General features: G+C 43.3%; 1 protein-coding gene across 2 annotated transcripts in view; it reads left to right on the forward strand.

The window, feature by feature from the left end:
• CLN3 (CLN3 lysosomal/endosomal transmembrane protein, battenin) overlaps positions 1-14532 on the forward strand; it is a 936006-nt gene that overhangs the window by 522424 nt on the left and 399050 nt on the right. For both annotated transcript variants that reach the window (XM_086932190.1, XM_086932191.1), the window contains one exon: positions 2162-2286. In XM_086932190.1, coding sequence (XP_086788316.1) covers positions 2162-2286 — 125 coding nt within the window. The remainder of the gene's footprint in view (positions 1-2161; positions 2287-14532) is intronic.

Consider the following 14532-nt stretch of genomic DNA (forward strand, 5'->3'; position numbering starts at 1 on the left):
GCAACTGAATGGACTGTACATGACAAGAAGTAACACAATTGGCGTACAAAAAAAGTCGCAATTCTTTTCTCATTATTTAACAAGCATTTGCAATGCAATAGGTCTCGCATTTACGCTGGTTTGAGCTACTGATATTATAAGTGAAAATGACTTTTATTTTTGTTTTCGTTTTGAAAACATAAATAAAAGGCATTGTCATTTACAATGCCAATAGCTTAAACTCGCGTATATGCAAGACCTATTGCATTGCAAATGCTTGTTATGGGAGACTGAAGACACAGGAAAAAATAGTGTGGTAACAATGGTGTCCTACCCAGGTGGCAGTTCTAGGCAGCATTTGAAATGCAGGTCATGGCGGAGCTGCCTTCCCAAATACGCCTGCTTAACTCCCGATCATATTAGATAAATATTTATTCTATATTAATGGCTCGAACAGTTGTCCTTGGAACTGGGCGTACACAATGAACTACCAGCCTTAGAAAGGCATTGCCTATGTTTAGGCCTCAAAGATCTACCAAACCTGAAGACTATTTTTTATTTCAAATGTAAGGTTATCCAGCCGGGGTGGAGCTGAATTTTCTGCAGCTATTGTTAGTGCTGAGCCGCCAGCTTGTGGTGTCTTAGACACCCCACACCTGCTGCTGAACTAGCACAGACTTGAGCCTCCATTTTGTGGTCGGTCAGCGTGGGCCCCCATCTTGAGAGGGCACGTTTTTTAAGCATGCCTGCAGGCAATGTTCATTTCTATACCATAATTGCAACTATGGTTATTTTATTTCAACCAGATAAGGTTTGCTTTGGATAATTATTCCGATTGGAAAATAAGGAAAAATAAAAGTACACTGATTTGCATTTTTGTACTCTGTTTAAGGGGTGAAATATCTAACAAGCATTTTTATGACTATATTTTTTCCACTTAACTTCGATAGCTACGTATTCTTTCACATATAAAGATTTAGTGAGGTGTGTTTAAATTGTGATCAGTCGGCTCATTACAAAATGGCAGCCGTGATTTCATAATGCTGATAGGAGCCACCTCACAGCACTGCTGGGAAGGGCACTGTATAAAAAAAATATGGGATGTTGCCTGTGTCAATACTGGTGCACTGGATAGGAGATGTCGGGTGAGCGGTGCGAGGCAGCGCACAGCACTGCTGGTAAGCGCACTGTATGCACACAGAGGTGGGGTAGGCAGACTGTGGCTGTGGGGTCCATTGAAGTCAGCGTGGCCTGCACTGAAAGCAACGCCGTAAACAAACAAGCACAGCCAAAGCGGATGGCGCTGTAAGCGGTGGTGTAAACAAACAAGCACAGCCAAAGTGGACGGCGCTGAAAATTAAATGAAGAGTTCTCACTGTCTTTTAAAGGAGAGCGTGTAAAGTCGCCAGTAAAAGATCCAGTCCGGGTGGGAGGGCCAAAAGAGGACAGGGTGAGAGCCAGGAGGGACTAAAAACCATCAGTTACAATCATAAGACACCGTTTAGCATGACCAATGACTCAAAATGACGCACACCAATGGAAATTACGGGCGGAGCCGAAACTTAACTTCTAAAAGTATATTGATTCCAAGAAGCCCTCGCATAGTGAGCAACGCGTGTGCACTGCAACGCCAGATGAGACCTAAAAATTACCATAAAACCTTTCCATGACAAAAAATGCTACTATAAAAACTGCAACAAAGAGTTTGTTTCTACATCTACATTGCATTGTTAAAATAGTGCAAAATGTAATCTCTTCCTTAAACCCTTTTCACTTTTAAAATTAACTTTGTAGAGGAACGCTTTAGCGCACATGTGGCAATCCATGTTATAAGTGAAAATAAAGTTTATACATTTCCAGCTGTATAGACTGGTACAGAAACTCACCGTCTGCACAGATTCATAACACAGGCCAACATCAAAATATGTATCAGAAATGCTGAATAAAGAACCTAAGAGCGCAGATGCGAGTATATCTCATGCCAGTGCAGTTCTTCCTTCCCAGATAAGATGAATGAGTGGGCCTGGTGAGCTTTCACGCACCGCTGCAAGCATTGCATATATACAAAGAAAAACTCATAAAATTCTCTGAAGAAAAAAATATTAATTTCTGGAGAAAAAACGAATTATTGTTTTCACCTTTACAGGTAACCGAATATTGCTGATCTTTTTTTTCTCCACAGTTATTTCTGCCTCCTATTCCACCCGCCGTCCCTACCCAAGTGGAGAAGGCCTCGAGCAGGTCAAGGACGGGCCGCCGCCAAGCCAGACCGCCGGCCCTTGATGGGTGGTGCAACATCCCGTACAGGTATAACCAGAAAGAGACGTTGGCAAAAGTACTATCCAACTCCATTAGCCTTTCCTAGTATGGACCCGCCTCCCAGCTTCCTGAAATGCCTTTCTTTTGTTTCTTTCCTTCTCTTTCTAAGACTTCCCTGCAATTGACTTGCACATTTCTTCACCCCATCCTTGCAGACTTATCTCCCACAGCTCTAGCAGTTTTCTGATAGGGCACAGACCCACTGAAAAGGAATCCTAGGAGACACAAATATTTATACTCAACATTTCATAACATTTCTTCGGTGCCAGACTGGTATGCAAGCATGAAAATACAAGTATGCTATGTTGATAGATCTCCATATATGAAGTGTTAAATGTGGCCACCGTTTTAAAACCACTACCGACAACATCGTATTGTTGTCCCTTATGACATCATTATGTAATCCCTATATACGGGTAAACAACTCAATCATTTCTCGATAACGTTAAAACATATAAACAATACTTACCATCCTAATCAGACTCCAAATTTTTAAAAGGAAAAACACAATACCTGCAGATAGCAGATACTGCAAATAGGCAACTGGAACAAGAAAAACTATATCCCTTGCTGATATTTACACAGTCCACATAGTCACAAATATATGAATATACATCTTAAGCACATATATCTGTGTTTAATCCAAACCCTAAATACTAATGTAGATCTCCATGTATTTTATAACGTATTATAAACCCAGAGTCTACAGAGAGAATATCACATCATACATTAATCATATGTTAGATGATTCCTCCAAAACCTGCACTCCTGATTCCGAGTAATACCGAGTTAAATGACCTGTAGTAAACCCAAATATTTATCATACAGTAACCCAAGAAAATGAAAAAGTAGGTGAAAAGTGAGAATATAAGACACGATAAATGTGACCACAGTGTGGGATGATACGGCCACCTTAACAGACCCTAAGTCCCAAGGAAATACTGCATCTCATGGTCCATATTTAAGCCTTTCCCCACTGTGAGTAAACCTATAATCCACCGGGCTTCACATTGTCATAATTTCTGTTCTCTGTTGCCTCCTCTAGCTTCATTCTGTACAATGTCAATGCCATGAAACCTAAAACTCAGATGCGTATTCTGAACCATAGAATCTGTTTCATGCAATGCTATAGGATACCTGGCATCGTGTTGCTTAAGTGCTCTAAAATGTTCAGTGATCCTCTCTCATAGAGGTCTGATTGAGCTCCGTCCATATATTTTTTTAAATTTACAATAATAATATTAATAACCTTGAGTCAGCATATAAAAATATGACCATAAAAGAGACAAAATACACATACCTCAAATATAAACATTTTCCGTAAAACAACAAAGTGTACCAGGTGAGGCAGCACGAAATCCATGATATGTTGTTCTCCCCATTGGTCTCCTAAATTCATAGTATTTCTAACAGCCCTTTCTTCACTAAATTAACATTAATTTAAGATGTAAAAACTACACCTGATCCTAAAAAGTGACCCACCTTTCAAGTCTTTTATAGCAACCTCACACAGTGCAAAATTAGCAAATACTCTTGTGACCATCAGACACCTCTAGTGGTTCTTATCTTTAAAGCAGATCTTTAAAAGTTAGAAACACAAAAAAGTGTAAAAACATCGGATGAAAGTTGTAAAAACAGTAAGGCAATATGTGCCACTCATCTAGGATGTGAGTAATATGGACAAAGGAGGATAAAATGTAAGGTGTCCTGTGGAGACCTGTTGTCGTGAACCGTGTAGCCAGAGGGGGAGGGTGGTAAAGCCAGTAAGTTATGAAATAAGTTCAATCTAAAACTTGTAATTACAAATCTATCATGTGCACTTGTTATAAGGTATAAATAGCGTTCCAATGCCCTGCACTGACTTTACTAAAATATGTTCTCTGACCTTGGGTTTCCTGAGCTCCCGGTATCCTCACATATTTGATAAAAAATATATGATAATCACTTTGTCCTGAGAACCCACCTTGTCATGATTAGTAACAGATCTTCAAGTCCTAGTGCTGTGAAGGTGTCCTTTTCATATTTTAACCACATGAAGTTTGATGCATTAGCAAGGGAGAGGCAGTCCTGGATTACCAGCCTATTAAAGCCTACCTCCTTCACCCAACACAGGAGGGGTTTAACAGCCACCATATTAGAGATATACTTATACCCCAATTCCACATGTACAGAGTACGCAGGGGTACTATGAGGAACTTTCAGCATCCGCCTAAAATATTTATTTTTTTCAACTTGGAATTTATTAACCATCTTATATTCCTCATACCTCACTATCATATAAAATCTTTGAAGTACAGAATAAGTTGTATAACTTTAAAATTGTCCCAGGTGACCAGTTGCCTAATCTATGAGCTTAGTTTGCAATTGCTCCGGCCAGTTGACCTATGTATGTATTGGGGTTCCTGCTCTGCTTACCGATTTCCATTATATAGTATTTAGTTAGTTTGGGTGACAAATAAATCGTATCCATAAAAGTCACAAACCCATCTAATAAAAGCTGCAAGCCCTTCGGGGTACGTGCAAGGAGTACTGCGTCATCCGCATATAACACAAGCATTTACAATGCAATGGTCTCGGCAGCATTAAAGGTAGAGCTATTGGCATTGCTCATGATTTTTTTTTTAAATCATAAATAAATGGCATTGTCATTTACATTGCCAATAGCTTCATCGCTTGCATATGCGAGACCTATTGCATTAGCACCCACACACAGAGTAAGTAGAGTGAGAAGTTGATAGTGAGTAGGAGAGAGTTATTAGTAAAGAGTATTAGAGAGCGCATCAGAGCTGTGTGAATAATAACAGCTGTGAGCCCGTGCCTGAGGTGCATCATCAGAGCTGTGTGAATAATAACAGCTGTGAGCCCGTGCCTGAGGTGCATCATCAGAGCTGTGTGAATAATGAGTGCGTCAGCCCCGTGCCTGAGGTGCATCATCAGAGCTGTGTGAATAATAACAGCTGTGAGCACCTGCCTGAGGTGCATCATCAGAGCTGTGTGAATAATAACTGCGTCAGCCCTGTGCCTGAGGTGCATCATCAGAGCTGTGTGAATAATAACAGCTGTGAGCCCCTGCCTGAGGTTCATCATCAGAGCTGTGTGAATAATAACTGCGTCAGCCCCGTGCCTGAGGTGCATCATCAGAGCTGTGTGAATAATAACAGCTGTGAGCCCCTGCCTGAGGTGCATCATCAGAGCTGTGTGAATGACTGCGTCAGCCCCGTGCCTGAGGTGCATCATCAGAGCTGTGTGAATAATAACTGCTGTGAGCCCGTGCCTGAGGCGCGCGCGCAGGTCAAGGCACACACACAAACCCAGATGAGAAACACTTTGTACCACTTTTATTAAAACCATACGAAGTTTTCCCAAATACTTCACCAAGCACGTCAGTATTCTCAAGTCACTCGCAGGGGTGATTAATATCTCAGCCCGCCGTGAAAAAAAAATGAGCTGGGGGAAGATAACAAGTCTGCCGGGATCCCTCTGTCCTCCCCGTGATCCCCTGCGCTTGTGAGCTCCGTGCCTGCCCGACATTCCAACGGGCGCCTTGGGATTGGGTCGCGCGCGTGAGCTGTCTACATTCCAAGCTCACGCGCGCGACCTAATCCCAAGGCGCTCGTCTGAATCCGCCTCTGCCATAGACAATGCTGCACGCGTGGCCAGCTCTTGTCTCCACTCCTTGTCGGCTGAGCCGACGACTATAGTTCTCTGGCGAGAACGCGCTTTGCGCCCTTCTAGCCGAGACCCAAAAAAGGAGACCGGTCCTGTACCTATCGTCAGGGTGTCAGCCTGTAAGGCCGTCAGGACAGAGTCGAGACCATTAACTCCTTCGCTGCTAGGTCTTCCCCCCCCCCTGTGCTAAGCCTATTTTTGGCTATTTGTGGTAGTTCGCGCTTAGGCCCATGTAACTTTTTGACCTCATAAGGTATCCACGCCAAATTTGCGTCCTTTTTTCCAACATCAGGGGGATTCTAAAGGTACCAAGGGTTTGTAGATTCCCTTGGAGGGGACCCAGAAATTAGCCAAAATACAGCTATATTTTGTTTTTTTGGGGGAAAATGCGAAAAAAGGGCTACAGATGAAGGCGTCTGGATTTTTCTCTGCAAATGGTATCGAAAAGGGATTGTGGTGCTGAAATCACAATCTTACCAGCTTTTAGGGACAAGCAGACTTTTGTCAGAAACCCAACATTTTTTACACCGTTTTGGCATTTTTCTGGGACATTGCCTATTTTTGCTATTTTTTGTGCTTTCAACCTCCTTCCAGTTAATGGTAGAAATGGGTAAAAGAGCAGTAATGGATTCTGGAAAGCTATACATTTTGGAAAAGTAGAAAAAAATCTGAATTCAGCAAGGGGTCATTTGTGTAGATCCTTCAAGGTTTCTTTATAGAAACTAACAGTTAAATATAGGAAAAATTGAAGATTAGTTGAAAAAAACTGCCTTTTGTGTCAACGCTTTCACCTGTAACTTCTTCTAATTACATATTGCGGCATTCACGCGATATACAAGGAGGAGTGAAAGGTGGTGACGTTTGAATCTTTGGAAACGGTGAGAACCTTGGGGTTTATTACACATGTAACAACTTTTTTGCCTTTTTTACGCCGTCTTTCCATATGCTCAGGCTCATGTTATTCTGTACTTACGTTTTTAGAACACAGATTATTGACTTTTGGGAGGGGATTGGCGTGTGCGACGGACGGAATCTCTGACAGTTGCGTATACGGTGAGACTTACGGCGTTGACTACTTATTACGTATAATTGCAGCTATCTTTGCCTCCGGCTTTTTGTATAGAGATTGGTTTTATGTTGTATTCATTTGCGCTTCCAGAACCTGGTGTACACTGTTTGGGACTGAGACGCACATTTAAGTGCTATATGCTTCATATTTTCTGATGAGTAAGATATTTCGACTTTACCACCACATCACATGATGTTGCATTCTGGCATTTAAGTCCTGTATATTTACATTCACTTGCTTCATTTTTTCAGCCAGACGCATTCGGCAGACTGTTGGAGGGTAAGAGCCCCTGACTTGGTATTTACCTCTACTTGGGGATTCACCTGGTCTGTCTGGTGGTTCTTTGAAGATCACTTAGCTCGCGGTATTTCAACACACCAGCTGCCTCTTTCGGGTGAGATATCGGGTATCCTATAGGAGACACTTTTTAGCTTGAATTCGCACTATTACACACATGGAATCTCAGTGACATGTTTTAAAGTACACCTTCACTTTTAACCTCTCTTTTGTTTTTTCTTCTCTACCTTCTCCCTTTTGAGTGCAAATTCTAACCAAATCTTGTTGTACTTATGTTTATACCTGAGAATACTTCTATATTGTAGGTGACGGATGTATAACTTATTGTGTTGCAGATCCCTGAGGAGGACGCTGCTTATTGATCAAAGCTCTTTCATGTTGACAATATTAATCCCCTGATGAAGGGTTCAATTTGAACCCGAAATGCATTGGGATTGTCTTTATTTGAACTGTATTGACATGTAATATATTTTTATGTGGTTTTCTGTTCACTTGCTTATCGAGACTTTACTTCGGTTTAGTGTCTTGTTTTTGTTTAAATCAAGTGTATATTTTCAAACATTGTTGATTTCAATGTTATGTTTTTGAATGTAAATAATGATTGATAGATCATTGACAAATACAAATGCTTGTTGGCATATCAGTCTCTTTGAGTTAAAAACATTTTTTAGACATTCTTGTCCATAGCTGTGCTCCACGCAGGTTGTGGGTTTCCATAGTCTCTATAGTTTATTTGATTGCACACAGAGGGGTTTAGGGCTACATCCCTCACAATGTGGGTGCACGCAAAACCTGTTAAGCTTTCTTGAATTTGGTTCACCCTTTTCAATTTATTGACCAACATTAGCTGTGCGGAGTCACTGCAGACAATAGTAGCTTTCAGATAAGGCCCACAAGTGAACCAGCACCCGCCTGCTTAAAATTTCTTGGAAGGATATAGCTGACCTTACCACCAACCAAGCAGAAACTAAAGCATATACTACTGATGAGGCAGAATCCATATACTCTTTAGTTAGAGAAGTTCGGGATTTTAGTTCCTCCCCAGGCAACACAACACAGCAGTTACGACAGTTAGAATATTTACTTAGGAAGGAGATAAACCTGCGCCTCCACTCAACCACTCTAATTGAGGATCACAAAGTTAAGAGGAACCCAAGAGGACTGCGTATTGCTTTGAGACCAGTGCTATTTAAATTTAAAGCCTTTATGTCTCGCTGGTACGCGATATTGAATAAATGTTCTCTGGATTTGATCCTTTTAATTATTGAAGAGATTTCGTCAATACTAACAGATTTGTCACATGTCATTACCAAACTGAAGGATGATATATCCCAGAAAATGGATCAAGAGGATTGGAATAAAGTACTGGAAACTTGGACAGGCATGCAAAAGAGGTACACAAGCAAAAAATCTGCATATTTTGCAGGGACACTATCGACTATAGATTAGACGAGGTGTACTCGTGGGCTGAGGCCTACGCACAGAAGCTTTTTTTCAAAAAACCAGGGGCTACCTCCTTTGAGGAAAGTATAGTGACCGACCAAGATCTGACAATGCAACGTCCTAAAGTCACTCCGGCACAGCCACAGATAAGTGTACGATCACAGGAAATTGCGTCGTCGTCAGGCTTAAAGCCGTCTTTTTTTAGCGGAGGGTCCGGCTTCAAAGTCACCACAAGGGCAAAAAGTAAAAAAAGCTCCAGAATCAGGCAGACCCCCAGAGGAATCTCAAGAAATAGAATCTTTGGTTATGAGCATCTCCAAGAGAACTTTGAGTACAGATAAGTTGAAAGTCTTGAATAAAGGGATTTCTTTTGTCCCATCATACACTTCGAATGAATTGAAAACTGAAGTAGCTGTATTTAAGTTCATGCGGAAATTGCATCTGGTTTTTTTCCACGATGCCTGTGATCAATGAACAAACTCAAGAATCAAAACTTTTTCGCCCAAAAAGTAAGATCATGTCCCCCATTACGCATAAATCCTTGGATACTTTTGAACTCTTGGTGAAAAAAGACCTCAAAGAGATTGTCTATAATAAACCTACACGGCCCAATTTGACAGGTAAGGACTTCGGATTCTTAATGCCTTAAAACAAGATACGTCTATTACCTTTCAGCCAGCTGATAAGTGTGGAGCCCTTGTAGTTCTTACACAGATTACTACAATTTGCATGTTGACTAGCATGTACAAGATGAAGATACGTACATTCCACTGGATCAAGATCCTACGAATGAATTGTTGACCTTATTGATCAACATCGTGACTAAAGCTGTAAACAATGGTACCATTGATGAAAACACTGGCAAATTTTTGATCAATCACCCACCGAAGGTTCCGCAGATATATATGCTTCCCAAAATGCATAAGGACAGTCTTAAGCCACCGTTTCGACCAATACTCGCTGGATGCAATTCCATTCATGAAGCATTAGGATATTACCTAGATCAATATCTACAACCATTGGTATAGTCCAGGGGACTTACATCAAGGACACCACCGACTGTTTGCTGAAATTGGAAGCTGTTCATCCTTGTTGTTGATGATGAGATTCTTCTGTGCACCATTGACATGGTTGCTCTTTATACATCGATAGCCCATAACGAAGGTTTGGAGGCTGTTGAATGGAGGTTGCTGGCCTCCTCTTTAACATTGGACAAAGCAATTTTTTACTTGAATTACTACATTTCGCTTTATACCATAGTTATTTCAGTTGGCAGAAGAAGTTTTATTTACAGAAAACGGGCACAACCATGGGCTTTCCCGGAGCCCCATCATATTTTAATACATTCATGGCCTACTTTGAGCATAATCATATCCTCACAACCTCCACATGGACAGAGAATGCAGCAGTGTTTTGCGCTACATAGATGATGTACTTATTATCTGGAAAGGCTCTAGATCTCTGTTGGAGGAATGCATTGTTGAATTAAATGGCCATAATACTAGAATCCAATTTACGTACGACATCCAATGTGAGAAAATTCATTTTTTAGACATAGAAATCACCAAAACAGATACTGGACTTGTGACGTCAGTATATAAGAAACCAACAGATGTTAACAATACACTACATTTTTCAAGTGCTCATCCCTATTCTCTTAAGCAACATTTACCGGTTTCTCAACTCACAAGAATAAAGAGGATTACTTCAGATGCAGCAGTCTGCACCAATTTGATACAAGATCAATTTACCAGATACAAGGCAAGAGATTATCTGGTTGAAATACTGACAAATGCTGCACAGAAAGTGGCTTTAAGAAGCAGGGAAGAATTATTAAAGCCAAGTGAGAAAAAAACTCAAGAAACGTGAGGTTTTTGTACTGAAATATTCCAGACAAGCATCACAGATTAACCCCTTCCGTGCGGCCGCGATTTTCCCCGTGTGCTGCAGCCGGCAGAACACGGGCGGGCCATGACGAACCCCAGCCGTCATCAGCACACGAGCACTGTAGTGCATGACGGCTGGGGTTCGTCACCAGCATGGAAGGGGTTAAAGCCATTATAAGGTAACACTGGGAAATTATAGATCACAAACCAGACTTTGCTAATCTTTTTCGAGGAGCCCCAATATTTTCTTACAATCGACCCAAACATTTGCGTGAACTACTGAAAATCAAAGCCACTGTTGAAAAACAGGTTACTAAGGGTATGAGGAAATGCCACAACTGAGGCCAGTGTGGTAATGTAATTTTAGGCGATGTTTTCATGCACCCACACACAGGTAAAAAAATAAGATTACATCACACATCGGACTGTAAAAAAATTACTTTTTCTCAAATTTCTGTGTGGGAAAGTTCTCGAATCTACGTGCATCCACACATTTCTTCCCACTCAGCGTTCCTCCAGGTCACCCAATAAAAATGGTACCTCACTTGCGTGGGTGGGGCAAGTACCCGCGACAGGCAAGGGCCCAAAACCTATTGAGGCGACCTCAAAATGACCTATCACAAAACAACCTGGTTTTGCAAGGGGGGGTCACCTGGGTTTTTGTCCCCGGGCTCGGCGACCATCTTGGGAAATGACCAAACCCAAACATTTCTGAAAACTAGACACCCGGGGGAAACTAGCGTGGGTCTCCTAACATTTTCTCACCCAGAATCCCCTGCAAACCTCACATTTAGCTGAAAAAATCATTTTTTCCATACATTTTTGCGTGGAATCGCTGTGCCGGCACAAAGGTCCTACCACCCAGCGTTCCCATTGTTCTCCTGCGTAAAATGATACCTCACTTGTGTGGGTGGGCCAAAGGCCTGTGACTAGGAAGAGCCCAAAACAAAGGGATTTAGAGTATAACATCGAGAATTCTAAGCGCTACATTTCTTTAAAAATACGTTTTTAGCCAGTTCTGCTATGGACAGGTAGTTTTGTTATAGGTAATTTTGAAGTCTCCACAATACGATTTGGACCATTTCCTGTTTCAGCCATTTTGCCTACCCACACAAGTGAGGTACCATTTATTTTTGGGAGACCTGGGGAAACACTGGGTGGGAGGAAATTCGTGGATCCACGCAGATTCCAGAACTTTTCCACACAGACATTTGAGAAAAAATTGATTTTTTTCAGATACATTTGAGGTTGGCAGGGGGATTATGGGTAGGAAAATGTTGGGGGACCCACGCAAGCCATACCTCGTTGGACTCCCCCGAGTGTCTACTTTTCAGAAAAGTGTGAGTTTGAAAGTTTCCCAAGATGGCCGCCGAGTTCGGGGCCAAAAACCCAGGTGACCCCCTTTGCAAATCCAGGTTGTTTTGTGATAGGTAATTTTGATGTCTCCTCAATAGGTTTTGGGCCCTTGCCTATCGCGGGTACTTGACACACCCACTCGATTGAGGTATCTTTTTTATCGGGAGACCTGGAGAAACGCTGGGTGGGAGGAAATTTGTGGATCCACGTAGGTTCCAGAACTTTCCCACACAGAAATTTTTTAAAAAAGAGATTTTTTTCAGCTAAATTTGAGGTTTGAATGAGATTCTGAGTAGGAAAACGTTAGGGGACCCACTCAAGCCATACCTCACTGGACTCCCCCGGGTGTCTAGATTTCAGAAATGTGTGGGTTTGGTAGGTCTCCCTAGATGGCTGCCGAGCCCGGGGCCAAAAACTCATGGGACCCCCGTTTCAAAACCAGGTTGTTTTGCGATAGGTAATTCTGATGTCGCCTGTCGCAGGCACTAGCCCAACCCACACAAGTGAGGTACCATTTTTTTCGGAAGGCTCTGGGGAGCGCGGGGTGGGTAGAATATTGTGGATCCACGCAGATTCCACAACTTTCCACCACAGAAATGTGAGGAAAATGTGTTGTTTTGACAAATTTTTAGGTTTGCAAGGGATTCTGGATAATGGAACCTGGTGAGAGCCAGTCAACTCACCCCATCATGGATTCCCCTGGGTGTCTAGTTTTAAAAAATGTATAGGTTTACTAGGTTTCCCGAGTTGCCCGTAGAGCTAGGGTTCAAAATCTACAGCTAGGCACTTTGCAAAAAAGGGTCAGTTTTCACTGTGAAAATGTGGTGTGTCCACAATGCGTTTCGGGCCATTTCCAGTTGCGGCCACTAGGCCTACCCACACAAATGAGGTACCATTTTTCTTGGAAGAATTTGGGGAAAGCGGGGTGGGTGGAATTTTGTGGATCCACGCAGGTTCCAGAACTTCGCACCACAGAAATGTGAGGAAAATGTGTTTTTTTTGGGACAAATGTTTAGGTTTGCAAGGGATTCTGGGTAACAGAACCTGGTGAGAGCCAGTCAAGTCACCCCCATCCTTGATTTCCCTGGGTGTCTAGTTTTAAAAAATGTACAGGTTTGCTCAGTTTCCTTATGTGCCAGCTGCGCTAGGGCAAAAAATCCACAGGTAGGCACATAGCTAAAAACATGTCCGTGCCTAGTCTGCTTTCTGCCGTCCTGGCGGGGATATTGGGTGGTGGGGTTGCCCCGATATGCCCCCAAGGGGGGCAGAAACACTGTGGCTAATTTTTTGAGGGGTGGGGGCATTGGTATGCCCATTCTGGTCAGCCCCCACCCCCAGGCATAAAAAAAGGCAGCGTAATAGTTAGTGTCTAATGTTTTTTTTGCCCCTCCTGGGGGGCAGATTGGGGGTTAATGCCCCCATCTGCCCTCCAGGGGGGGCAGAAAGGCTGTCATTTTTGCGGGGGAGGGGTGGGGCATTGGCATGCCCATTTTGGGTGGCCCCACCCTAATTAAAATTTGCCCAACAAAATCACTGCCGTCTAGTGGGCTTTTTGCCCCCCCCCTGGGGAGGCAGATTGGGGGTTAATGCCCCCATCTGCCATCCAGGGGGGGCAGAAAGCTGTAATTTTTTCTGGGGAAGGGTGGGGCATTGGCATGCCCATTTTGGGCAGCCCCCACCCTAATTAAAATTTGCCCCAAAAAAATCACTTCTGTCTAGTGAGCTTTTTACCCCCGTCTGCCCCCCAGGCGGGGCAGAAAGGCTGTAATTTTTGTGGGGGAAGGGTGGGGCATTGGCATGCCCATATTGGGCAGCCGGTACCCCAAATTATAATTTAAAAGAAATCCCTGGTATCTAGTGGGCTTTCTGCCCCCGGGGGGCAGATTGGGGGAAAATTCCCCCATCTACCCCCCAGGAGGGTCAGAAAGACTGTAGTTTTGTGGCCAGGGGTGGGGGCAGCACCATGCTTGTTTTGGGCAGCCCCCACCCCTAATAAATATGCCCATGAAAATTCCCTGGTGTCTAATGGGCTTTCTGCACTCCCTGTGGGACAGATGGGGGCTACTGCCCTCATCTGCCCCCCAGGGGGGGCAGAATGATTAATCATGCCCAAGTATTTATGGGGGGAGCACAGGCCCTTGCCCAAGGGGCCGCTCCCCCCTCCCTGGTGCTCTGGTGGGTGGATCCCTGCTTGGGGATCGCCCGCTTGGGGCGATTCCCAAGCAGGGATCCACTAGGGAGATTCTCCCCTTTCCAACGATACCTCTCCTGAGTTTCTACGTGCTCATGGGGGTGAGATAGCCCCCTCAGCACGTAGAAACTGAAACTGAAATGAGCCTCTTGGCTCATTTCAGTTTCGGTTTCATTGAAATGACGTCAGTGCGACGTGCGCGACGATCGTCATTTCAGGGAAACCAGGGTGTTGGGGGGGGTCGGGAGCTGGGGAGGCTCTTCCCCAGCTCCTGAGGCTTTAGGGGTGAAAAAGAAATCCCTCTGGTGCCCTCACCAGAGGGA

This window comes from Lissotriton vulgaris, chromosome 7 (genome assembly GCF_964263255.1).
Source record: "Lissotriton vulgaris chromosome 7, aLisVul1.2, whole genome shotgun sequence".
Lineage (NCBI taxonomy): Eukaryota > Metazoa > Chordata > Amphibia > Caudata > Salamandridae > Lissotriton > Lissotriton vulgaris.